Consider the following 24,625-nt stretch of genomic DNA (forward strand, 5'->3'; position numbering starts at 1 on the left):
CCACAACATATATGCTAAGTAGCATTGGCGTTAAGCAAGCAGTGCCTTTTTAGGCGATTGTTTGGTTATTTTAAACAAGGTCTAATTCTTCATTTCATGTTTAGTTTGACAGCGTCAATCGGGACTGCTTTTAACAGCTTAGAGTCTCTTTTTTTTTTTTTAATTTGTTCACTGAACTCTCCAAAAAAAATAGCCAAATGACAGCTTATACATAAACAAAAACCTCCATTCTTGGATTTCAAAGTAAACGTTTGGTTTAAAAACCAAGACTAACACTAAACTTGAAAAAAAAAAAGATGTTTCAGTAACCGCAAACTAAATTAAGTGAAATACTTTTTGTTTGGAATCCTACTAATTTGTCACAATGACAAGTTCCTATCAGGAAGAAGAGCCCCGCAACGTCAGACGTAATTAATCTGTTAACATGACAATGGGAGCTAAATGCTAACGAAGCAAAATGCACCCGATACATCATCCATGAGTGCAAACAAAGAAAAATCCCGAAGTCCGGTAAGGTGACATTCTGCTTCGTGTTATTTCATTGAAACGTTGAAGGGCTTCGGAGTGACGTGGACACATTCTTCTTCTGTTCTTTGAAAATAAAAATACAGTAAGTATTTGGCTGAAATGTCCAAAGAGTAAAAAGGTAGTGAGCACAGTCAAGAGTCAGTGAAATGCACAGTCCGGCATTAACAACGAGATAAGCGCTGGTCCTGTCAAGTGATTCCAATTTTTTTAAAAAAGCTTCCACAATCCTTCAGTATTAGTGGAGTCCACTGGGACCCGTCGGTTGGCAGTTGGGATATAAACGGTTTGTCCCTCCTCAATTTCTTCTTTGGAAAACATGCTTGGATTTTTCACTGTGATGGTAAGGCTGCACCTATGTTCCAGATATGCTCCAGATCTTGTCCTGATCAGATTCAGATCCAGCTAGGCTCCAGGGTAAATCTGGATCTAATCCAGATCCGGTTCAGACTAGGCATGGGATGATTGTTGATTTCAATGTACATCATTTTTTTAAAGTCAAGGTTTCAAAAACACTTAAAATTTCCATCAGTGTTTTTTTGTTTTGTTTTTTCTAGTATAGGCAAAGTGACATGACCCCTCATCCTTCTGTTGTTGGCGTGAGCAGTCAGTGATCACAATGTCTTTTCTCCATGTCAAAAACGTTGGCTCTTTTATTTTTATATTGGACAGGGGTGTCCCATTTCATCGTAGAAGAGTGGTTATGCAAAACACGCCTAGTTCAGAAGTAGTCCAAATCTAGTCCGGATTTGGTCCAGTTGAGCACTAGTCCAAGTCCAAACTGGTCCAGCATGGTGCCAGTCTAATCCAAGTTCTAGTACTAGTACTGATCCAGTCCAGATCGACACAGGTTTAGTTCAGACTTAATCCCAATCTAGTCCAAATAAATCCAATTTAAAATCTATTCATCTGAGGCTCAACTCATCCAGATGCAGTACCAGTCGAAATCCACTTCAAATGAAATCCAGTCCAGTCCCAATGTGAAACCAACCAAGCCCGGATCCAGTCTAGGCTCTTAAGGTGGAGGAAATGTGCGTGAGCTTTTGAGGCTGTGGCAGGGAATGAACCTCTTCAGCATTTTTAGCCTATTTTACACATCGAGCTCTTAAAAATGGCATTAAAAGTAGTCTGTGGTCCAGGCAGGCAGTGCAGACATCTTGGCTGATTTGCTTTCCATAATCCTGATGTTTGAGGAAGACCCCAACCCCGGTGTGATAGCACAGTAAAGAAGGAAAGATGACAAAGGGTGACAATGAAAGGAGGACTGGAGAGACAGGAACAGGAGTGGAAGACATTTTGTTGTTGTTGTTCCCTTTTTTGTGCCTCCAACGTGGACGAGGACACCGTGTGACCAAGGAGAAGAAGAAGAAGACAGGAAGTGGGCGGGACACAGAGACTAATGATGAAAATCTTATCCTCCACCAGACCTGAAAGTCACATGGAAACATTATTATTCTTGGTAAAGGGGAGAAAATGTAAGAGACAAGTCATACCTTCCTCTACGAATGTTTCTGCATCCACAAAGCGTTTGACAAGGAGAAAAGAGAAAATGCATAAATGACAATGACTGGTGGAAATGTGTGCATTCCTGCAGGCAGAATACAAAGTGACAGATCACCTCCATGCTGGAGAAACAGGCAACAATTCTATTATTCTCATTATCTGCCATTAGATTATTACAGCCGAATCTCTAAGATGTATCCACCTCTAAAGTCACACAAAATTTTAGTTGAGCAAGCAAAAACAAATCAAGCACATTTGGCTTTTTTTTGTTGTTGTTTCTTTTGGATACTTAAGGATACGGTCTTCGAGGTGTACTAAATAGCTTGACACAGTACTGTAGATGGCCAAAATAGATAAAGTTGATGGATAGCCAGTGAGATAGATAGCCAGCTAGCTAGCTAGCTATAATCTAGACACAAAGAAAAGAAACAGAAGGCGCTGTGGTGTTGCTTCTTGGTCTCTGGTAATTAGTAAATAGCAAACAATTACAGGTATACGATGGCAGTATGTATACAATTAGGGCAAGATGAAATCTCATTTCATATCATGAAACACTGATGCTGTATTAAAAAAAACCTATGGCTATGCATAGTATGTCTGTATAAGAATGATAACATTGACAGTCATGTTTGAATAATGACTACAAATGAATAAGGATATTAGATGGTGTGGATAATAATAATAATAATTACCCCAAAACTGATTATTTCCATTATTTTCATGACGAAAATAGTTACCTAATGCGAGCACATCAGAAGTTGAGCAGCTTGTGTTTGACTTTAGAGGTTCCACTGCTTTGATCAGTTCTGACAAGACATGCAGGGCTGCAAGTACACTCAAAAAACTCCCACCCTGTTGGACACCTCATGCATTTGTGCACAGACGACACACACTTGCCTCTGGCCCTAAAAGGATTCCTTCAAGCGTGTTTCAGATTTTCTTTTTGTTCAAGGCAAGCTGTCTTTTTAGGTCAGAGTATCAACGAAGACAAGAAGCGCAAGGCATGCACAGGTGAGGAGAGCTGCGGTGGTCCCTGGCAGACTGGAATTATCCTAAACCTTAAGAGGTGTACGTTTAGGTGCAGGACGATGCCTACACCCCTCCCCAGAGCGGGCCACTGGCAAACTTGTTGAGCAGCGTGGAAGCAGACAGCAAGGACAAATGCATGCCAGAACTCTTACTTAAATCCCCATCCTGTCCCCCCTAGGACTATAGCTGCCAGGAGAATAGCACCTGCGATGGAGCCTATTATGATATTGGTGCCACTGGGACCTGCGCAGAGGGAGGAGGCGGAGTGAAGGAAGAGGATTCAAGAGCACTAAATACAATAAAAAAATTAATTAAAAAATAAGAAAACACTGCGTCAACACATCAACTAGAGAGAGAGAAACAGAGAAGTAAAAGGTGGAATGTGGCGAGGGGACTCATCGTGGGACCAAAGGAGTTGTTATAGACACTTTAAAGTCGAGCACACCTTCAGTGGTGATGTTTGTGTATCGGAAGAATTGTCATTGCCTCCTGGAAACATGGCCGCCACGTATCTCAATGTACAGTATTCATATTCCACAAATGCAGTATGAATCAGAATAGCGTATTTAAACTTGTGGGGACAGATCGAACATAATGTCAGGAAAATTTAGGACTTGACTTCCCTTAAGTTCAAGTCAGCATAGTCAACCGTAACTACCCTGGCGACTACTGTTTACAAAACACTGAAAATGCAAATGAGAGGGTTGGTGAAATGAAAAGGATGACAGAGTACAGCAGGAAACCTTAGAGAGATGCTATTCACCTTTCTTTTCCGGGCCCGTCGGGACAGTGGGCTCGGGAATGGGATCAAAGACGCTGCAGTCCTTGCCGGTGTAGTCTCTGTCGCAGATGCACTTCACCTCATTGCTGCACGTCTGCAAATGCATGAGACGGTAGATCATCATCTGTATCGACTATTTCTGCGTGCTGGATGTTGTTGTACCCCGTGGTCAGAACAGATGCGTCCCATGTTGGACCCAGCACAGCTGCTGAGGTTGAAGGCCGCCACCGGGAGGCAGCGTCGCTCCAAGCACATCATGTTGGGCCCGCAGGGAGTGCCGTCTTCCACGTAGCCCAGGTCGGAGCCATCCTCCAGCAGAGCGTGGCCGCCCCTGACACAAGAGCACGACACTTGTTTACTGTATTCTTGCTCACTTGCTGGATCAGAACTCACTCGAGCGAAACTCACCGACAGTCCAGGTACTTGTTCTGGTGGTAGAGGGTGAAGCTGGTCACTTCGCCTTGAAGGTCTCCAAATGTTGGTTTTGTGCTGATGTTGGTGCAGAACAGAAAGCCGCACAAAACATCCCTAAAAATGACAAAAACATACTGTGCATGTAATTAAAGTGGAGGGGGTGGGGGGTAAATCAGGAATCGCACATTTGCAATCCAGCATTCTCCAATTTAACAACTAGACTTTTTTTTTTAATAGAGCCTTGCTATTCATGGTTGAAAACTCACCTATTTGCCGTTTTTGTGCAAAAAGTAGGTCCAAGGAATAAAAGTATATTATGCTTGATATGCTAGATTAAGTTTCATTTATTCCGTGACCGTAACTCAAAACATTTGAATGTAAAATATTTTTTAACGGTTCCAACTTGCCACAAGCCCCCCCAAAAAAGTGTATTTTCAAGAGAAAAAAAAAGGAAATTATTCTTCATAAAAACAGAGTAATGAGATAATTAAATAGAATTAAAGAGAATGCTGTCTTCTCGTGTGCCCACCTTGGCCACCAGATAGCAGTATAAGACAGGGAGAGACATGGATAGACTTGTATTTTGATAGTATCTATAGCTTACAAAGGTTTTTGATACACCTCCATTTTGTGCCCCAAAATGTGTCGGTTTTCTTCTTTAATTACAATGGGCATCACTCACGGCTTGTTGCACTGAAGCCAGCCTTGGCCGCCGGGACCCCGACCACAGTTCCCTTTGTCGGTCCCCTCGGCGTTGAGCTTCTCATAACAAAACCTGTCTGCTGAGTCTTGATAAATAAAAAGCAAAATAAGAGCAAATTAATCATACACGACACACACACACACACACACACACACACACACACACACACACACCGGTAGGTACTTACTGAACCCCCAGAGCCCCCTGCACTGTCCGTCTCGAGTGCGACACCGTCCGGCATAACAGCGACCCTGAAGATACAAAATGAAGCGCACAGTATCTCGAAAAACAAGTGCAGTTGAAGTGGATTTGTACAAAGGCAGCACTTACTTGATTAGATTCACATGAGTAGCCATCCAACTTGTGGACGTTGTGAGGACACTGATGGAGGGACGCACAAGCAGTGTTACTGACAAGCCACACACACTCTAAAAGTATTGGAACAGTAGATGGAAAAAAAAAGAAGTATTTTTAAAGTGGGCAACACGGATATGATGATCAAGAAAAATGTGAACATTGCCACGACCTCATTCCAATCAAGGTCAGCAAAGGCCAGATTCTCAGACGTCCTTACAAATTTACTTAAATATTGTATAATGTGACATTCCCTGTAAAATCTATAAGCAACTACCTGGCTGGAGTCTCCAGTACAAGTCTCTGGGATGTCACAGTCGTTGACGGCCTCTCGACACACCACGCCTCTCAGCTCGTACTGAAACGGCAAAACAGCTGAACGATTGTTCGTTGAGGCTTCCAATAAATCCCCGTCGTACACACCTTACAGCCACTGCAGCACAGTCCATTGCTGCACATGGCGTCGTGCGTGAGTGTGCATTTTTTACAGCAGGCTCCTCCACTGCGGGCACACTCCTGCAGCCACATACACACACAATGTAGCATGACTGTCTTGGAAGAGTGTCGCATTCATAGATTTATACTCACCACCTGCGATCCACAATCACACTCTTCGCCAGGTTCTACAAAGCCGTTGCCGCATTCTGGAGGGTCCAGCAGCTGAGTAATGTGAAAACCAAGATACTTTTGAAGCAATAGACAACCAAAGCCCATTCGGCACATAGCTGTATCTATTTATCTAGCTAGCTAGCTAGCTGTGAGGGCCGACCTAGCTAGCTCCATAGCTAGCTAGGTTGGCCCTCACAGCTAACTAGCTAGATAGCTAGATCGGCCCTCTCACATTGTTGGGCTTATTGAAGAGGCAGCTGCCGCCTCCCTGGAGCAAGAACTGGATGTATTCGTCCACACTGCAGCGAGAGAACTTCCGCGGCAGATAGTATCTACGTTAAAAGCACGTACAAAAAAAAAAGCACAAACATCAAGAGCATTGTTCAAAGGAACCGGCGCAAAGACAACATGGTGCCACTCTTGTGGGCGTTAAATGGCGATATATTACAATGTGACAGAAATGGAACCATCTGGAGTACAAATGTTACTCAAATTCATCAAACTGTGTATTGTGCCATCTGGTGCAAATGCACCAAATTCCTGTTTTGATTCACCAAGTAAAATTTTCTGCCCTGTACAACCTGCTTGTACACTTTGTTTCTTTTGTTCATGCATTAAAAAGGTGGCAACAAGTGGCACTGTAAACCAACAGGGGCATTCTTGCCAACCACAAGTATGAAGAAAGTAATTTACGAAAAAGGCAAAAAAGGATAAGATTAAACCCCAAATGACTGGCTCAAAACAAAATGGGCGACTCGTGCAAACACCAAAGACAAGCTAATAAATAGCTTCAATGCCGCAGTGTGATAACAGATAATACAACACTCACAGGTACATATTCTTTATCTTCTGCATAGAATGATGAACATAACTGCACCATACTGAGAATTTGTGTGTTGATGTCTAAATGGCTGAATTATACTGCCAGGCACCCACACCAAAAGAAGCAGCATATTCTTCAATGAACGGAAGCAAAAAACTCTTGAAATCCTACCCAGTGTCCTCCATAATACAACCCAGCCAGGTGTCAGGGCACCTGCAGTCTCCTGTGGAACAAAAAAGCAAGACAAGTTCAGGATTTTATGATGAAAACACAGAGAACTCAGCATTCCAAAGAAGTGTTCCAGCAGGACGAGGTGTTCCGACTCACTCAGCTTGATTAACGACACCAACGGACTTTCCGCATTAATCAACAAATTCAATGTTCAGTGGTAGCAATGTTCCGAATGTAGGTGATAAAGCACCGCGAGTGAAATTAGGAAAATGCTTGTGCAGGGATGTTCAAGAAAAAAAAAAAAAGACTTGTTTATTTTATTGTCTCAGCATCCCGTGGTACATCACATCATACCTGCAGAGTTACGTGCATTGTTCCACCTCATCCCAATGTTCTGGCCCAGGCTCTGGCACAAAGTGATGGCCATGGTGCCAACAGTCCCAAACTAGAGGAATGAAAGAAAAAAAAAAAAAAGACATATCACTTTTTTTTTGCGTTTAAATTCAACACAAAAGTGTTAATGGCCTTCCACAGGCTGTGCACACACACTGGCTTCTTGATTCGGTACAACAGCAGGATATCCAATCAAACATCTGTGTAATAAAATCCATTATGAAGATAATGCTCAGCAACACGGTTATTAGTGAGCTTTAGATCCTTGTATTCACTGAATTATTAAAAACACCGCATGATGCAAACTAAAAGCATCTTTTCCTTTTATCGACTGATAAGTGTGGACAAAATCACAATGTAAAAAGTATTAGAGATATATTGTAGTATATAAACAGTTCCCTCACCTCATTGATGCCCCCTCCCCTCGTCGGTGAGCACACTCCTCCCGTGTATGCCATCCCGCTGCGGCCACTCTGAAATGTGCGTCCTCTAGAATCGAACAGGAGAAACACAGTAAGAGTGCGGCGGCGGCACCTGCGCCACATTCAAAGACAATCTACTCACGAGAAAAGTTGGACAATGTCGCTCCGCTCGCGGATATTGTCCCGCCTGTACTTCATAAAGTTCTGCAGCGTGGTCATAGGGTCTTCCACCACCGGCACCATGTTCTTTGAGGTCCACGTCTCCATGGCGACTAGCACAATCCTTGTGTTAAGCTGCTCCCTGTAGAGCTGCAGTGCCACCCCCCCCCCCAAAAAAAACCTTTGATTATTAACGGCAAAGACCTTATTCCCTAAACTTGACTTGAAACTGTGTCTGAAAAACGGGCAAAACTGATACAAATAGATTAATTTAGCACATGTCAAGTGATTGATCAAATCTCAGATACATTTCGATGGATGATTTTTATGCCTTGAAATATCGTGTCAGGTACAAACGCAGTGTCTGATGTTGGAGTGGCGGTCTTTTTCACTCATGTAAGCATTTTTGAAATGCCAGAAGCAAAAACGATCAGGGTGTAACGTCTATTCAGCAATGTCATTTGGGAGTCTATGAATGATCTAAAGGGCTGAATTGGAACGACCTCACTCCTTTCAACTCTGCATTTAAGTGCATGTGGGTCATTTTGGATCAGCTTTTCAAGTGTACTCCTGCAAACTGCACAAAATCTGTCCGCGTGAGCGAACACAATTTTGCACCCACTATATGGAATTTTAGTCAGTCAGGCCCCTACCATGTTTTTGTGCAAATGTGTATGTAAATGCATGTGTGTGTGTGTGTGTGTGTGTGTGTCTGCAAGGCAATGTACCGCATCCGCCATGTTGACCACCGCTTTGGCCAAGTTTTTCGTGTGGCTGCCGGAGCGTCGCAGCTGTACAAACTGTGAGGAGACAAATTATGCACAGATGGATGGAATATCATTCGCATGCACACATACACAAACATGCGTGCGCAAGTATATGTATAAAAGAGGTAGCTACCAGGAAAAAAACCCAACAAAACACCATTTTGATTACCACAACCGTTTGGAATGAATGACATGCGTTTGTAATTGATACTCCATTTATGCATTTTCTACAGCAATTGTCTTAATGGTGGCATGTGCACTTCGGGCAAGATGTTGGTTGCACCCAGGACACATATAGATAGAACGGTATGTGATTATGTGTTTAAAATCAACCCTCGCCTTCAGAAAACTCAGCAAACAGACACATCCGCAAGCTAAGAACGCTCACCAAGTCATTGTCGTTGACCACCATCAACTCGATATATTTGGTCTCTGTCTGCACGGAAGGTCTGCGTGCAAACCTCTTGGATCGCCTTAACACCACCCCCGACGCCTCCTGCTGTTGCTTCGGTACCCCCCTTTGGTCTTCACCACCTCCTTCTCTGCCATCCCACTCGTTGTCCTCTGTGCAATCTTGGCACACGCGCACACATTGCAGTTCATTATCAAAGTCATTAGGAAAGTAATTATCACCCTCTCTGCATTATTCGCAAGGAGGGTTTACATATGCAGTAACGGTGCTAAGTGACAAGGAAGGAAAAAAGGAATGATACGGTAAAAGACAACACAAAGGATTATTTTGGACATTGTCAAATCAAGCGCACTATAAATGATCTTGCCTACCTGTGCATCGTGGGGAGAGCCTGAAATCGGACATCCTCTGGATCAGGTGGGCACTATTTTCCTACAACAGAATACAATGAGATTGCATTAGGTGCCCCACCCCCAAACAAGTTCATATAAAAGGGCTGGCCTCTTTTCATTTATTTATTTAAGGCATCATGAATAATACATCCATCTGTGCATTATCGGAAACGCTTATCCTCACAAGGATCACGGGTGCGCTGGAGTCCAGCTGTCTTCAGGGAATGGGCGGGGAATTAGCAAATAATTTGAGTCGAAAACAAAAAAATATCATCGTATTGGACTGTTTTGAGGAAAGGAAGGTGGAAAATCATTTGAAGCCAAGGAAGTATGTACATTAAAAAGGGTCAGCGGGAATCAAGGTATCGAGAAAAGGTTGCTCGTATCTCAAGACACCACTTCCTACTTTTGGCCCACGTTGGATGCGAGCTTGACTTTTGCATACTATTTACCTCATTGTTGTCATTGTGAACAGGCTCAATCCCATATGAGAAGATGCCGTCGGAGAACATCCCACTTTGAATTGGAGAAAAAAAAAGAGGCCACACACACGCAACATAAATATGCTATAAAGTGTATAAAAGGTCAAAGTGGATGTGGTGGGGGAAGGAGAGCATACCACAGGCCGTGGCAGGTAGAGAGGGCTGCCCAGGATTCCGGCACACCTCGTAACCTTCCCTGGTAGTAGCAGTGCTCCCCTCCCTGCGGACACACACAAACATGAAGGTTTCCTGGAACCTGTGTTACACACACACACACTGCTAGCTTGTCGTGAGGTTTAAAAAAAAAAAAAAAAAAAACTCCCACGGCAGAAGTGTTTGTGACCTACTTGTGTTCCGTACTCATCTCTGAATGACGAGTGAGGTGGAAGTCGAGCCTTCCTGGAAGGAGTTCTTCAATAAATCAACACAGGAAGTCATTTGGTACTTAAATACAAGTGTGTCACAATTTGTCTTGCTTGTGTTCAGAACGTGTTCACCAAGTGTAGCACATAAATAATTTTGTTTTTTTAGGTTGAGTGGAAAACTACGGAAGCACATTGCATCCACTTTGGGAAAAAAAAAAACATTTTGTTTGTTTTATTAATTTTTTTGGTTGTTTTTTTTGGGAATGATTTTAGTTCTGTCATCACCCCCCCAGCAAAACAAACAAACAAACAAACAACAACAACAACAACAACAAAATCTGAAAAACACAGAAACTAAATTTATTCTGAAAACAGAAAAATATTCCATAAAACTGGAAAAATATTTTCCAGCATCTTTTTTAATCAAGCAAACTGTTTCCATGCAAGTTTGGATTACTTTGGAGCAATTCATCTAAGATGAACGAGGCCATCGCCGTGCTCCTCGAATGGACGTGTGCCATTTCAAACGGAAAGGCCCAATTCGGTGACGCACGTCCCCCAAATGGATCACGCCTCCCACGTCCCGCATTGTCACGTGATGCCTCAGTCAAGCGGCGCCACAATCTGGCCTCCACACAGGACTCCATCTCCCTCCATCCATACTTGCTTCCCTCCAGCCACTCACAGCACACGGGAACGTTTTTTTTTTTGCCTCCCGTTTTCCCTCCTCTTTCCCGCATCTCTCATTCTCTCTGCTGCCAAGAACTTAATGACGCCGCTGAGCTAACTCGTTGCCATGGAGACAGACTCGCCATTGGTCAGGAGGACGGATAGGTTGGGTGGCTCGTTGGGCGGCGGAGCGCAACATTAGCATGCCTTCTGGCTAGTACAAAAGTATCTTCAATCATCTGTGGACATCATTTTACTGTTATTTCCACATGATGATGTTTCGATGCAGGTGCTTTTTTTTGCTTTTCTAGTACACGTATGAGTCCGAACGTAACATCCAAGGGTACAAAATGGTTGCGTGGCAGACGACTTTTGAAGGGTGACCCAAAAATAGGACACAATGTGACAATTAAAAACATCGGCGAGGCATAAAAATAGCCTCAAAGCAAACGTGGAGCCTAAAATAGACTGTGCGGCCATTTTATTAGATACCCCTGCACAGATGTTAAAAAAACTATTCTAACGTTGTATAGTGAAGGACTGACCAACTGTCCAATCAGATTGCTCAGATTTCATTCATGGTTGACCAATGAAAAGCAGGCATATTTTGTGACACTTTTGTTGTTTTTTTTAAATCCATGAAACAACAGCTCCATTTTTGTGCTTTTCATTGGACAGAAAAAAATATGTCATTGTTGTCAGGTGGATGCCAATTTAATATTTTTTCGCACTTTGCAGGAACCTTGTGGCATCATGTCGCCATCAGCCTTTTTATTTTTTTAAAAAGTGGAAATAAGTACCGGTAGTTTGGATTCGTTTGAGTTGGTGGAAAAACGAATTAAGATGAAAACTCCAACAGTTTTTATTGCCACCTGCCGTCGACTGAAACTGATGTCGGAAAGCACACGGGCTCAATGTGCAAACGTCACGTGACCAACCCCAGAAAACAGGTGAGCCTGCTTCCTGACTACTGCTGAGAAAGGCATCGCACCCCCAACTGTGGCTGACATTTGCTATTTGCGACTCTTACCGGTGACTGCAAGGGTCGGCCATCCGGCGTGAAATGGCGCTCCACGTAGTCCGAGGACAGCAGGTGACTGCAAATAGAGGACACATGAGGGGCCTCTGTGCGTGTCTGCGTGTGCGTGCGAACACTAATGTGAAACATCTGCAGCGATTAACGCATTGACATGTCCGTACAAACAAGCTTGAGCGGGCAATACTAACTGGTTGAGTTCCAGGTCCAACGTGAATGTACGTCCAAAGGCTTCCACCTGGAAACAGCTCTGCGCCACGTGGACGACCTAGAAAAAGAACATGACGAAAAAAAAAAGAGAGAGAAATCAATCAATGACGAGACAGTGTGCTGATACGCCAAAAGATTTGAGTGAGCCGCAATTATGAAGCACCATGAATAATACGAGAGAATCAATAGCGCTTTGAAAGCATCTCGCCACTTAACTCATTCACTCCCAAAGACGTTTTTAAACGTCTTTTCAGACTTGGTCCAGAATTGGCTGGTACTGAATGAGTTAAATGACTACGATGGACGATGGTTGGAACTTCTCAGGCTGGATGCCGGCCAGCGTGGAGGTGGGGAGGCGGCGAGAGGGCTCAGCAGAGAGACGAATGAGACAGACTTAACGGACGAGGATCCAACAGCGCCTGGGGAGCTTTGATGGAGGCTGCGATGACTCACGCGGCTTTTACAATACAAAGTAAAATAGATCACAGCCCACGGAACATAAAGCGCATACAATTTTGAAGGAAAACAGTGATGATACTTTGACCGCTAACGTTTTAAGAGTTTAAATGCAAAAGCAGACATTTCAATTTGGGGTGAGTGTGGAAAACAAATTCTGGTTTACAGGTTAAAGCAAAAGAGGATGATAAAATAATACAAACTAAGATGTTAAGTGGCTAGTTTGGATTTTTTTTCTTCCATTAACAAGTGAGTGAGGGCCTTTTGAATTAACCCTTAACCTTAATCCAAATTTCCCTTTCGTCCTAACCCTTCTACACAGAGAAAAGTCACACTGATGACACGGAACGAGTTATCATCTTTGTTGCTGCTACTTTGACCCACTTGATCCCGGTCAAAGTGAGCCAGGACAGACATGAGCTCACCCACAACCCAAATGAGAATAAGCAGTATCGAAAACGGATGTATGAAGCAACTGGAAGTAAGACAATAATGGAGTCAACAGTTCTACATTTCCCAACATGTGACCGTAAAGGAAGATGTTCCCAATTTATCCCCACCCCCAAAGCAGGATTGTTCAATATTTTGGCAAACAAAACTGCACCAGGTCCATACAAGTAGCAAACATATTTGTCCAAACTCCTTCAAAGTTTCCACAGCTGGATCGCATCATCTTACATATGACGGCATCCCGTCATGTGACAGGAAGTAGCTCACAGTCACGCAATATCAGATCGTTCCTACTCAGCCTGTGTCTCATTGCTGACATGGACCCTCTTCATTATTAATGGGGACATACTTCAACACACCACTGAATAAATGAAGCCGCTGGGAGCCCCGGCATCGCCCCCCCCCCCCTCCATAGGCACACACGGAAAACACGCAAACAGGAGGAGAGGAAGCCTGTGTGCAACCGAGCTCGCACACAAAAGCAAGTCAGGCGATGAGAGTGGAGGCAGTGAGGCGAGCCGCATTGACATTCCGGGGGAACCTCACCGAATAAATGGGTCAAAAAATTTTTTTTTAAAAATCGGCGCGTGGATGCTGCGAAAACGCCACCTTGCGTAGTTGAGCACAGTGGCCTCGCTGCAGAGCGCTGTTCGAACAACAAGAGGGAGACTGACAGGCTGTCATCTTGATGCCATCACGCCCACACGTGTCAAGACGGACATACTTGCAAAAGGGTGCCTGTGTCTAAAGATAATTCTCAGATGAAGAAAAAAAAAATCCTCTATACTGCTACAGTAAACACACAGAATAGAAAACAATCTCTTCATTATGCCTCAACTTAAAAGTCCCCACCCGTCTCCATAACTGTCCGTCTACGTCACTTCAAAACGTCTTCCACCACTAAAGCGCCCTAAACCTGTGTAACTCGATTGGAAAACAAGTTTTTTGAGAAAGCATGCTAAAATACACAGTTTAAACAATGGAGCTGCATAAGTGTGCACATGGTCTGACAACCGGGTATATGGCTGTGTTCTGAACTAAAATCACATTCAAACTTCATGCACACACTTGCCACCATTTAAATGTGAAAAGTGTCTGTATGGCCTAACAGTAGCATATTATTTCAATGACTTTCTTGAAGAAAAAAAAAAACATCCTCTCTGGCCTGATCGAACAGCTTCAAAATCAAATGATGAAATCAAGATTGAGGTTTTTGGCTTTTTTATTTTATTTATAGAGATATGTCTGGCGCAAACACGACACTTGTCGTCATCAAAACAACACCGTACCGACAGTGAAGCGTGATCATGGCGGCATCACGCTTCGGGGCTGTTTTTCCATCAGTTGGAACTGGGGAACTAGTTAAGATAAAGCAAATTATGAAGACTACCAAATATCAGTCAGTGTCAGCACAAAATCTTCAGGCTTCTGCTAGGTAGCAAAAAATAAATAAAAGTCGACTAGAACATGAGAACTTTATTTGGAGTTAATCAAGGGCACTTCAACAAATGGCAGACATATCCTGACTGCCTTTCAACCTGTCTTTGAATGGAATTGGTTAATTTGGTGCAAAGCCACATAACCAGTCATAAAAGGGCGTGCACACTTGCGCAACACCTTATCTCCATCCTGGGTTCGAACTCACCGAGGTGTGTTGTGTGTTATTTTTCACTCTGGTGTCCAGGTGCCCGTGAGCCATTTCCTGCTCTGACTCAGTCCTCTGCACCAGACGTTTGGGATAGGTCACCTGGGCCGCCGTGTCGCTGGCCTCCGTCCTCTGCCCGGACCATGACGACCAATCCCAGGTGGCTCCATCATGGCCTGGGCTCCCGTTTACACCTAGAAGGCAAACAGTACATACAATTAAAAGTCTACATACATGTTTGTGATGATCCAAAAATAAATCAATAAATAAAAAAATCTGAGAAATAAATGTACACCTTGGGGAAAGAAATTGAAAAAACAACTGAGCATGAAATGCGTTTTTATCAAAACAAAGTGTTTCATTGCACAAAATAAATGTTTCAGAAAAGAACTGTTCAATATAAGTGCAATATAAAATATAGCATTAGCAATATATTTGTAGAATATACTGTATATGCAGTATATTACATATGATATCTCTGATGACAATATGGACCAAAAATAATCATGGTTGGCCATCTGGCTATAATCATGCCGCCCTTCTATAAGGACAATTACATTTTTTTCTGTAACTACTGGACAAAATTTAGTCTTCCATTGACCGAACATACATGTTTTGCACTGTGGGAGAATGCTGAAGTACCCGGCAAGAGCCAACACAAAGTGCTCAAACGTAGAAGAACCTTTTTGGCAACTGTGGTAAATACCACCCACTATGCTCACTCGTGGTGCTTAATTAGCTCAGAGTGTTAGTGTTCCGCTTATAGTGGCACCTCTGCAGAGCTAAATGGGGCTTAAAACACATTGCAGCCATGCTGCACAAGTTGTGGTGGTGCATCCCCATTGGCTTAAAAACAAGTAGTTGCTCGCATATGAGGGGGCTGCAGTCGGAATATGTCTATGCAGCAAAACCCAACACATCCAGGCCACGCCATGCACGCTCACCTCTTAACTGAAGCCCAATGTTGATGCTATACTGCAAGTGGGTGTATAGAGTGACACTGGACAAGTGTGTACCCACCCCCACAGCCCCGTCACTCCCCCCCCCATCCGCCTGCCAATCATCGTGTCTCCTCTTACCTGCCACCGCCAGCCGCTCGCCCACTGCAGCAAAGAGCAAGAAGCACCTTACCACCAGCATGGTCGTCACACATTCCCGCCGGTCACCGCATGCAGGCCCCCCAAAACGTCACCAAAAGCACACAGAAGGAGCACAAAAAACAAAACGTGAAATAAAAGAAAATAAAACAAGGATGGAAAAAGACCAAGGCAGGTAAGTGCTATGTTGCGCCTGGTGCTATCATCTCCTCTCCTCTTTCTCGTCCGCGGACATTTACATATGAAGATCACATAGGAGCATCGTTTTTTCCCTCTCTCTCTTAACGGTGGCGGGGATCAATACGGATGAGGATGGATGGTGACGATCAGCGGGGAAGTGCCTTGCGAGAGGAGAACGCGCGGCACCGCGGAAGTACCGCTGCGCAACGTGCGCGTGCGTACTTAAACGTGCCTGCGGTATGCGGAAGAGGGCGCTGCGGCGTGCCAGGGAACGTGGGGAAGCCGCGGGATCCGCCCACTTTGGGGCGAAAGAATAATAAAGACGATTTTTATCGTCTCAAAGCCACAGCACCCTCTGCTGTGCAAAGAGCGACATTACCGCTCGCAATCAGTCCCCCCCCCCCCCAAAAAAAGATGTCGCTGCCCCACTAGGAAAGTTCAACTGTTACAGCAGTACAAGGTTGAGCCACAGAAAACACTGCGTTAAAAAAAAAAAAAAAAAAACTAACATTCAACGGATTTAAGGGTCCTGAATAAAACAGGACAAGAATCTATGGCTATTCTTGGCAGCCCAACTCTCAAGTCACCACCATTATACAAAGTAGACTTTGATATTTGTAAATGTAGTTATGCAATGTATTGAATATGTTATATGGCATGCCTTTTTATTAACTTTTATATTTATAATTTAAAGGTAAAATGTGATGTGGTGTATTTTTTTGTAGCAAATTAAAAATATATATAACAAACTTAAATGTCAAAACTCAAACGTAATTCGTTTGAACTCAAGATATTTTCCAATTTGTTTAAAAGCGTCAAATTAAAAAGAAATTTACAAGTCGATACTGTACTTGAAGACTTCAGTTGATTGTAATTAGCCTCACTAGCCTTACCTTAATGAACGAATTGACGTCCCAGCAAGAGACAGTCGCCTGCTGCTGCCACTTAGCTAATTAAGAAGCTATAAAAAGGCAGGAAACCTGATCGCTGGTTATATTCGTAAGATAAAAGTGTAAAAAGACCAGGCTTTAAAAAAATGAGCGAAATGTGTGAGGTTGAACCTGTAGCTGGTTGTCCACAGGTGAACCAGCAGTTTAAGTGTCCCCACGCAGCGTGTGGCGCCATTTTCTCCAAGCAGCGCAGGCTACAACAGCACGAAGCAATTCACACCGGAGCTGTAAGGAAATACTTTTACAATAATGATGTAAATCAGATGACTTTTTTGTGACAAATGAATCTACTCAGCGTCCGTGGCAGTGCACAGTGAGCGGCTGCGGTGGTAGATTCACCCGGAAATCACATCTCAGTCGCCACATGAGGCAACATGGTGGTGAGAAGCAATTCAAGTAAGCCACGTTACATAACTTTAAATAAATTGATTAAGATGTGGCATAATGGATTAATTTTCGCTATCCTTCTTATTTGATCAACGTCAGCTAAACAAGCTACGTCTTAAAAGCTTTTAAATGAGCTATAAATGCTAATACTGTCCTGGACTACTGTTGTGGGTGGGGAGAAAAGTCCTAATGCCAGGTGCATTCTGGGATATGTAGTAATAGGACTCAATTACCGAATCTCAAGGCATACGATAATTTCCGGAGTCAAATCTAATTTTAATTGTGCACGTTTTGTCGTGCTTTGAAATTATTTAAAATTAAACTGCATATTATTCTTATATTTTCTTAAAAAGTGGTGGGCAGGCTTTAAGTTGTAAAAAGAAATTGCTACAAAAGGTCAATACTGTATAACGATGGTATATTTTGTAAAGATGAGCTCTGTTTAGGTCAGGCGATTTAATTTCTCAGTTGTGGGTTTGTGAAGCTGAGACTCTATTGTGATTAAAATTATAGCTATACAAATAAATGAGACTTTAATAAATACATATACTTGAGTGGCTTTTGCTTCTTCACCAAATAGGTGCGAGTTTGAGACCTGCACCAAGAGTTTCTTCCAGGCAGACAATCTGAAGCGGCACATGTGCTATGCCCACGGTGAGAAAGACAAGTACTTCAAGGTAATCTCCGCCAGATGGAGCCAAAGTACCAACATGTAGACATTCGAGGAAATGTACTGTACAGTCTGATCCTGAAAGTCAAGTTTCTTTGCCCCCAGTGTCCTCAGGCTGGCTGCTCGCAGACTTTCAAGAAAAGATGTCGCTACAAGGTGCACCTGCAGGAACACGGCCTGGTTGCCAAGTTCAAGTACGTTTTGAGCCAAGATATGAGGAAAAATGAGACAATCTGTTAATTAGACATTTTAGCTCATCGCAAAGCTTTACTGACACAGGAGTAAGCTAAAAGAGGCGGCCAGCTTTTACAAGCAGTGTAAGAGGAGTGCCAAAAGGTGCACAACGTCCCACACATTTCAAAGTAGTGAAGTGACATTTTACTCTAGACTACAGCCATTTTGGTTAAAGGTGTCAAAGGTCTGCAATTTGATTTTTATCCATTTGATGCCCTACAGGAGTGACACCACCAAATGTCTATCAAGCAGTATTAAAAGTCTAAACATCAATGAAGTCCACTTACTTTTTGTCGTCTCCCACAGGTGTTCAAAGAAAGAATGCGGTGCCATGTTTGACTCCCGCGTGACCCGAAATGTCCATGAGAAAAAGCATGCAGGTGGTCAACCCTTGAGTGCAGCCTCATGCATTAAAAAAAAAAAAAAAAGTGTGATGTGATTTCTCTTTGTAGGTTACCGCTGTCTGGAGGCGAACTGTCAGATTGTTGCCTCGAGTTGGACCATGCTTCAGAACCACATGATCAAACACCCATGTAGGTATAAAGTTTAAAAAAAAATCTTAAGAAAAATCTATTTTTTTTTTGTTCTTTTTCTTTCAGCGACATTTACCTGCCAAGTCTGCAAAAAGGCGTTCAAGAAGGCCAACACACTGCGGCGTCACAAGCGGGTCCACGCCACGCACAAGCCGGTGCTGGCATGCCCCCGTGAAAACTGCGAGGCCTACTTCTCCACCACCTTCAACCTGCAGCACCACATCCGCAAGCTCCACCTGGAACTCTTCAAGTACAAGTGCTCCTTCCCAGACTGCTCGCGCACCTTCGCCATGCGGGTATGGAAATTGAGCCATAACTGTTAGGAGGCAAAAACATGATTAGTTCTTTAAATTAATTTACCAAATTTCTCAACACTAAACTTAGACATGCGTATATTCCACAGGAGAGCATGATCAGACATCTGCTTCGACATGATCCCGATGTCATCAAACAAAAGGTAAATGATCGAAACAATCATTAAATGTATTAAAAAAATGTTCCCAAAACATTTCCCTGAACACAAAAAAATATATATGCTATTGGACAGAATCGCCCACGTCCCAGGAAGTCGTGGCAGAAACGCTTGGACGGCAATCGTCTGCCCCTGGTGGAGGAAAACCTCAACCGTCTGTTTGCACTGCGCATGCGCATTTCCCGTCGAGCCAAAGTGGAGTTGAACTTGACGGGCCTTTTCAACGAGCGCAAGGCCCCGCACTACGTTGACCCAGAGGTCAACCTGCGCGAACTGTTCAACATCAAGAGACCGCCGCCCGTCCAAAGTGAGGTGGTGTCCCTCAAGGGCTAAGTTGAAGCCAACTTTATTTCTTTGGTGGAAATTGGGTCTTTTTCGGTTGTTGCTGGTTAAATGTAGCTGATAATACATTATTTTAAGTTGTTTGTTTAATTTGATTAGTTGTCATGAAGAATGGAACATCTTGTTTGTAAATGTACGAAAATGGTATTGACCCAATAAAAAATGAGTTGAATCTTTGCTTGAAAGCGCCGCTCCTCCTATACTTTGAGTCCAACACATTAACGCTTGTTCAATATGAAGAACAAAGTGGCGCGGCACATCACTAAGTGCTGAGTCACAAAGCGTCTCTGGCACTCTGGGGGTGGCTGACACTTGAAACAAAGTAAATGCCAAGTTGTCATTTCTGAAGCTGTTGGCAACTCTTGAAGTATTCAAAAAGCATTTGGGAACAAATTGAAATCTTTGTCTAAAGCAGAGGTGTCAAATTCATTTTTGGCAGGGGCCACTGTGGTTATGGTTTTCGCTGAAGGGCCATTCTGGCTGAAACAAAATGTAGGATTGCCTTCTCACACAAAAAGAAATTGGTGCATGACTAGTTTTTAATTCAGGCATCAGTAAAAACTGTTCAAACGTTACATTTATGTTAGAGGGTGGAAAATTCTTACACGTGGTATAGCGTGGCTAATACATTTTTTTTTCCATTTAAAATTTTGGTGTTCAAGCAGATGAGGGTGTCACTAATTGGTGTATTTCAATTTCGTTACACTGGCAAAAATGAGATAATAGCAGACACTACGTTTGCGTTGGCACTTATTTAACAGGTGTTGGATTTTTATCCACATTTGGAAGAGAACGATTTGATATTTGATTGCGCTTTTCTATCTCCACTGGCGCATTGTGTATTCCAATCACGGCACTTGTGAGCAAAAAAAAACAAACTTGTTTTCCTTCACGCAGGCAGTCTAAATCCAACGATTAGTTGTGGTTCATGACCACTGAAAGTGCATTATCGCACAAGATGAAAGTTGATTCATTGCGAGAGATGCATTCAGTGAAACGAGGGGAGGGAAGGGCGGGCGCTTTTGGGTCATCTATTCTGGAGGACAATCTAATTTCGGCAGTGACGCTTTTATGCTTAACCTACTTCAATCGCTTTCCCTACGAGCGCGGTGATGAAAAAGCAACGTTTGGCTGGTTTCATCGCGACCTCTATGACCCTGGACCACATCATTTCTCTGGCGGGAGTGCAAAGTAGTGATCCAAAACAATTCCCCCGCCGGCGCACTCGGTCAACAAGGAACATCTAAACGTCACTTTTTTTTTTTTTTTGTTCTGCTACGTGCAGCTTCCTTGCGACAAGCCGCGCTGCGTTTAGGCCATAAGCGGTTGCCATGGCAACAAAAGTCTAGATTTTCAGCGGTGGGTCGCTGACTCTTGTGCGAGATCGATGCTTTTAAGCGCCCTTTTGTGAGGGACAGCGGTGAGTTGATGATGATGATGATGATGACGGAAGTAGCAGGCGTAACAGTCGCAATCAACTAGACTTTGTCTCAGGCTGCAGTCTGAAGCGCGCAAGAGGATGACAAGCACAACTAAAGTCACATTCAAAACAATACATTCTCCTTCCAAAGTTGGTGTTAAACAGACAACGTAAACTTGACTTTGTGTTGATATAGTCGTTGCTAAAAGGGTTTTACAGTACGGTGACTACAGCGCCCATGATGTTAGTTTCGCTAGCCTATCTGTTGCGTGTTAGCATGAAGCTAGTGGACATTTGTAAGTTGTGGTTTGATTAAATACACAATTCTTCGTCCAACCCTCCACCGGGAGAGCTTTAAGCAACCATTGGTCTCTTTTTAAAAATTAATTATTCACTATTGAGAATTTTACTGCCTCCATTTAGCGCACATAACCCGAATTTTTGCTTGCTACTCAAGACAAAAAAAAAAAGACTAGTGGTTTGCACTTGGTTTTTAAAATAAAACTTGTTGACTCTGACCAATAAATATTTTTGTCTTTGTGTACCCAAATGGCCTGCGGACAGCAACCAGTATTTGGGGACGTATGCTAGCAGTCGACAGTTACTTTCTAAGAAAAATTTCCTCCCCCATCCTTCATCTAGTCAAGTCATCATTTTCATTGGTCCTACATCATGTCTCTCCATCAGAAGCCGGGCTTCTTGTCATTCGGCCACCATCATTAAATGCTGCCATGCCAGTCGTGCATCAAAGGCGCCATTGATGGCATCTCTTAGAAATTCACAGCTTCTCCACGCTTGTGTTGAAACGGTCACACGGGCGCTTTCGTTGTCTGCCTTCAAATATAAATCCATAAATTTGGTTTATTCACTTGAGTGCATACCTCGATGACTGCTGAATTGTGCTTTAGAGGCATATTTAACTTTAATCTTCATTTAATATTGTTGACTATTTCGGCGGCGTCAATGTATTCTGTGATAAAGAGTCATTTGGGATTGTCATTTGGGGAGTCAGCTGGGATGTCATTTTCAGTTGACAGCACATGTCAGTACAAAGCAAAATGGCCACCCCGTGAGATGGATAAATAGTTTTCATTTAGATTTTTGGGGGCTCCTGGAAACCTTGGGGCCCCAGGCAAATGCCAGTGGTTGCCAATAGAAAAGTCCAACCATGTATCCATGTGGATCAAATTTAACCACCTCATCTATTAAAACTTGATAGAGCGCTGTGTAATCAAAATTTTTTTTTTTAAATCCCCATCCTCATGCTAGCGCCATTTTGCCAATTATAATCATTTATCAACAGTGCCAAGCAGCGAAAATGTGATTAAAATCAGGTTATCTGTTTTTCTGCGTCTCAATTGAGCCATTTGAAAGGCATTTTAATATAATGTGAGAGGAGCCGGGAAGGAATATCTCCCCGAGGTCCTCCTCTGCGATGTCATTTTTATTCAAATCCGTCCGTAAGGAGCCGATAGGAATTTATCTGGAATTTTATTAGATTTTTTTTAAAATAAGGGAGATGATATGATGAAGATGGTGGATGTTGCACATCCATTTGGGGAGGTCAATCCGATCGACATGACATGGATTTGACACAGGAAATGGGCAATTCAGTCAAAAATATGACTGACAAACATGCTAAGCTAATACTGTTTTGTTTGACTATGAGATAGAGCTTCAGCCATGAAATATATTGGTATTCGAATAAAAATAAAAATAGATCGGAATACAATGGAAAAGATTGGTCACTCGTATTTCCTAGCATTTATTAGCCTCATATGACCGCAGCGCAGATTAGCCCTGACGTTTGTACGTCATCCTGCCAGTAAAACAAGTCATCACTCGAAGGCATTCATTTCCAAATGTACACAGATAAAAACGAATGGGTCCCGTAAACACAACGTGACGTCACGTAGACTGACGAGCAGGCAAACAAGTCACAAGTGCACATGCTAATTGGATTGTTTCTCGTTACAGACCGTCACAAAGATGTAGAAGAGATGGCGTGTGGGTGCGCGTGTGTTTGTGCTCATGCCGCAGAGCCACAAACAAAGTAAAGTGAATTAACTGACTTGAGACCACGAAAGCCTTTCTAACTCATTTAAGCCAAGACGAAGTCGTGCTTCTTGTATAAAACAACCACTTATGAAGTCTTCTCATCCACCTGTGGACCAATGTGAAGTTTGAATGATGACATAAGCTCTGTGTGTGTGTTTGTGTGTGTGTGTGTGTGTGTGTGCGTGTGTGTCTGTAATTCGTGTCAAAGGGAAATAGACTCCATATTTTTCTCGATAACCAGGAGCTAGCTAGCTAATGCTAATCTGATATATACTGAGATCAGAATCGGTGTCTTCGAAATGTGGGTATAACTATGAGTATTTGCGCTAAACTAACAAAAAATGTATACAGAATTTAAATGTGAAAGAAGACGTACCTTTTTTATGGCTTAAGTATAAATTTGTTTGATTTTTGGATCCAGGTTACAGCTAATAATTGTTATTTAGGGTAGTCCATTGTTGCTGTCCTGTGGGGGGAAAAAGTATGATTGCAAAGTCTTTTAAAATGTTTATTTATTTTTTTAACAAAAAACATTATTAATAGCCCTCCATTATAGCAAATGAAAAAAATGTTTTATTACAAAGGTATGGTTTCTTTTTAGGAATAAATGATTATAATGACAAGAATTAAGTCGTAGTTTGGCATTGGAATACATGAAGTAGGGCTATTGTTTACGATTTGACGGCTTAATGGCCAAGACAAAAGATTTTGCACGCGTGTGTGCACGTGTGCGTGTGTGCGTGTGTGTGTGTGTTTGCACCCCCATCTGCATGCGTGTGTGGGTGAACTTGAAAGGCTAATGAAAGGTTTTTCCTTTACGCCTCTGTCAACTGCTATCACTGACGTGTGTGTGTGTGTGTGCGTGTGTGTGTGTGTGTGTGTGTGAGCGCGTGCATTCGCATAAAATGTGATTACCTGAACTACATTTCTTTTTCTCAGCTCTATTTTTGCATCTAAGTTTCCTTGCCAGCTGCATTTTGTCATGCCGGCAATTGTATGTGGCTGCTTAAAAAGAACATGGCACATCAGTATTGTGTGTGTGTGTGTGCGCGTTGAATTAAATGTGTTTTTCATTTGAGAAAATAAGGGCAAAATTGTCACTGTTTTTACATGGCCTGAATTGATGTCACTGCGAGTGATTTCCTTTTTCTGTAAATGGATTCGAGAATATTGCGATTGGGCGGGCGATTAGTTCAGGGTGTATCCTGTTTCTCGCCCAAAGTCAGCTTTACTGTAGCTAACTGCTGTTGTACTTTTTAATGTGTGCTAGTGCTTTTAAAATGGGTGAATAAAATAACCAAAATTTAAGAAAATAATCTGCAAAAATGCAAATCCGCGGGTGCTGAATAGTGAGTATACGGGACCGGTATATTAAAAAAAAAATGCAAATAGGGGAAATGTGGATCCACTGGCGGGGATGCACTGTATTGAGGAAAAATCAAATCAAATCAGCAAACAGGTGACAGACAGGTCCACTGCAGTTGCATTTGATCAGGGAAGGCCACAGTCGGC

The 24,625-nt window shown here is 42.9% G+C and overlaps 2 protein-coding genes across 2 annotated transcripts; one reads left to right on the forward strand and one right to left on the reverse strand.

Annotated features, from left to right (window-relative positions):
• Window positions 1-1,690: 1,690 nt before the first annotated feature.
• LOC147192715 (disintegrin and metalloproteinase domain-containing protein 11-like) lies at window positions 1,691-16,264 on the reverse strand. The gene is made up of 26 exons (XM_086132097.1): window positions 15,850-16,264; window positions 14,771-14,964; window positions 12,201-12,277; window positions 12,004-12,070; window positions 10,077-10,159; window positions 9,910-9,973; window positions 9,437-9,497; window positions 9,042-9,226; window positions 8,615-8,686; window positions 7,870-8,036; window positions 7,710-7,794; window positions 7,267-7,357; window positions 6,913-6,964; window positions 6,151-6,250; window positions 5,898-5,969; window positions 5,733-5,825; window positions 5,587-5,667; window positions 5,286-5,336; window positions 5,143-5,206; window positions 4,935-5,040; window positions 4,247-4,366; window positions 4,001-4,169; window positions 3,821-3,932; window positions 3,210-3,300; window positions 2,019-2,036; window positions 1,691-1,952 (listed from the first exon to the last, which is right to left on the reverse strand). Exons 1-26 carry the CDS (start codon window positions 15,908-15,910, stop codon window positions 1,937-1,939), a joined length of 2,352 nt encoding a protein of 783 aa, XP_085988223.1. The 5' UTR covers window positions 15,911-16,264; the 3' UTR covers window positions 1,691-1,936.
• 42sp43 (P43 5S RNA-binding protein) lies at window positions 16,174-19,747 on the forward strand. Its single transcript, XM_086132101.1, has 10 exons — window positions 16,174-16,284; window positions 17,129-17,224; window positions 17,293-17,393; window positions 17,965-18,061; window positions 18,160-18,248; window positions 18,595-18,668; window positions 18,741-18,821; window positions 18,888-19,117; window positions 19,225-19,278; window positions 19,369-19,747. The coding sequence occupies exons 1-10, from the start codon at window positions 16,174-16,176 to the stop codon at window positions 19,624-19,626; spliced, it is 1,191 nt and encodes a 396-aa protein (XP_085988227.1). The 3' UTR covers window positions 19,627-19,747.
• The last annotated feature ends 4,878 nt before the right edge of the window (window positions 19,748-24,625 follow it).

Source organism: Hippocampus guttulatus, chromosome 16 (genome assembly GCF_054856545.1).
Source record: "Hippocampus guttulatus isolate MCC_2025c chromosome 16, RoL_Hgut_1.0, whole genome shotgun sequence".
NCBI lineage: Eukaryota > Metazoa > Chordata > Actinopteri > Syngnathiformes > Syngnathidae > Hippocampus > Hippocampus guttulatus.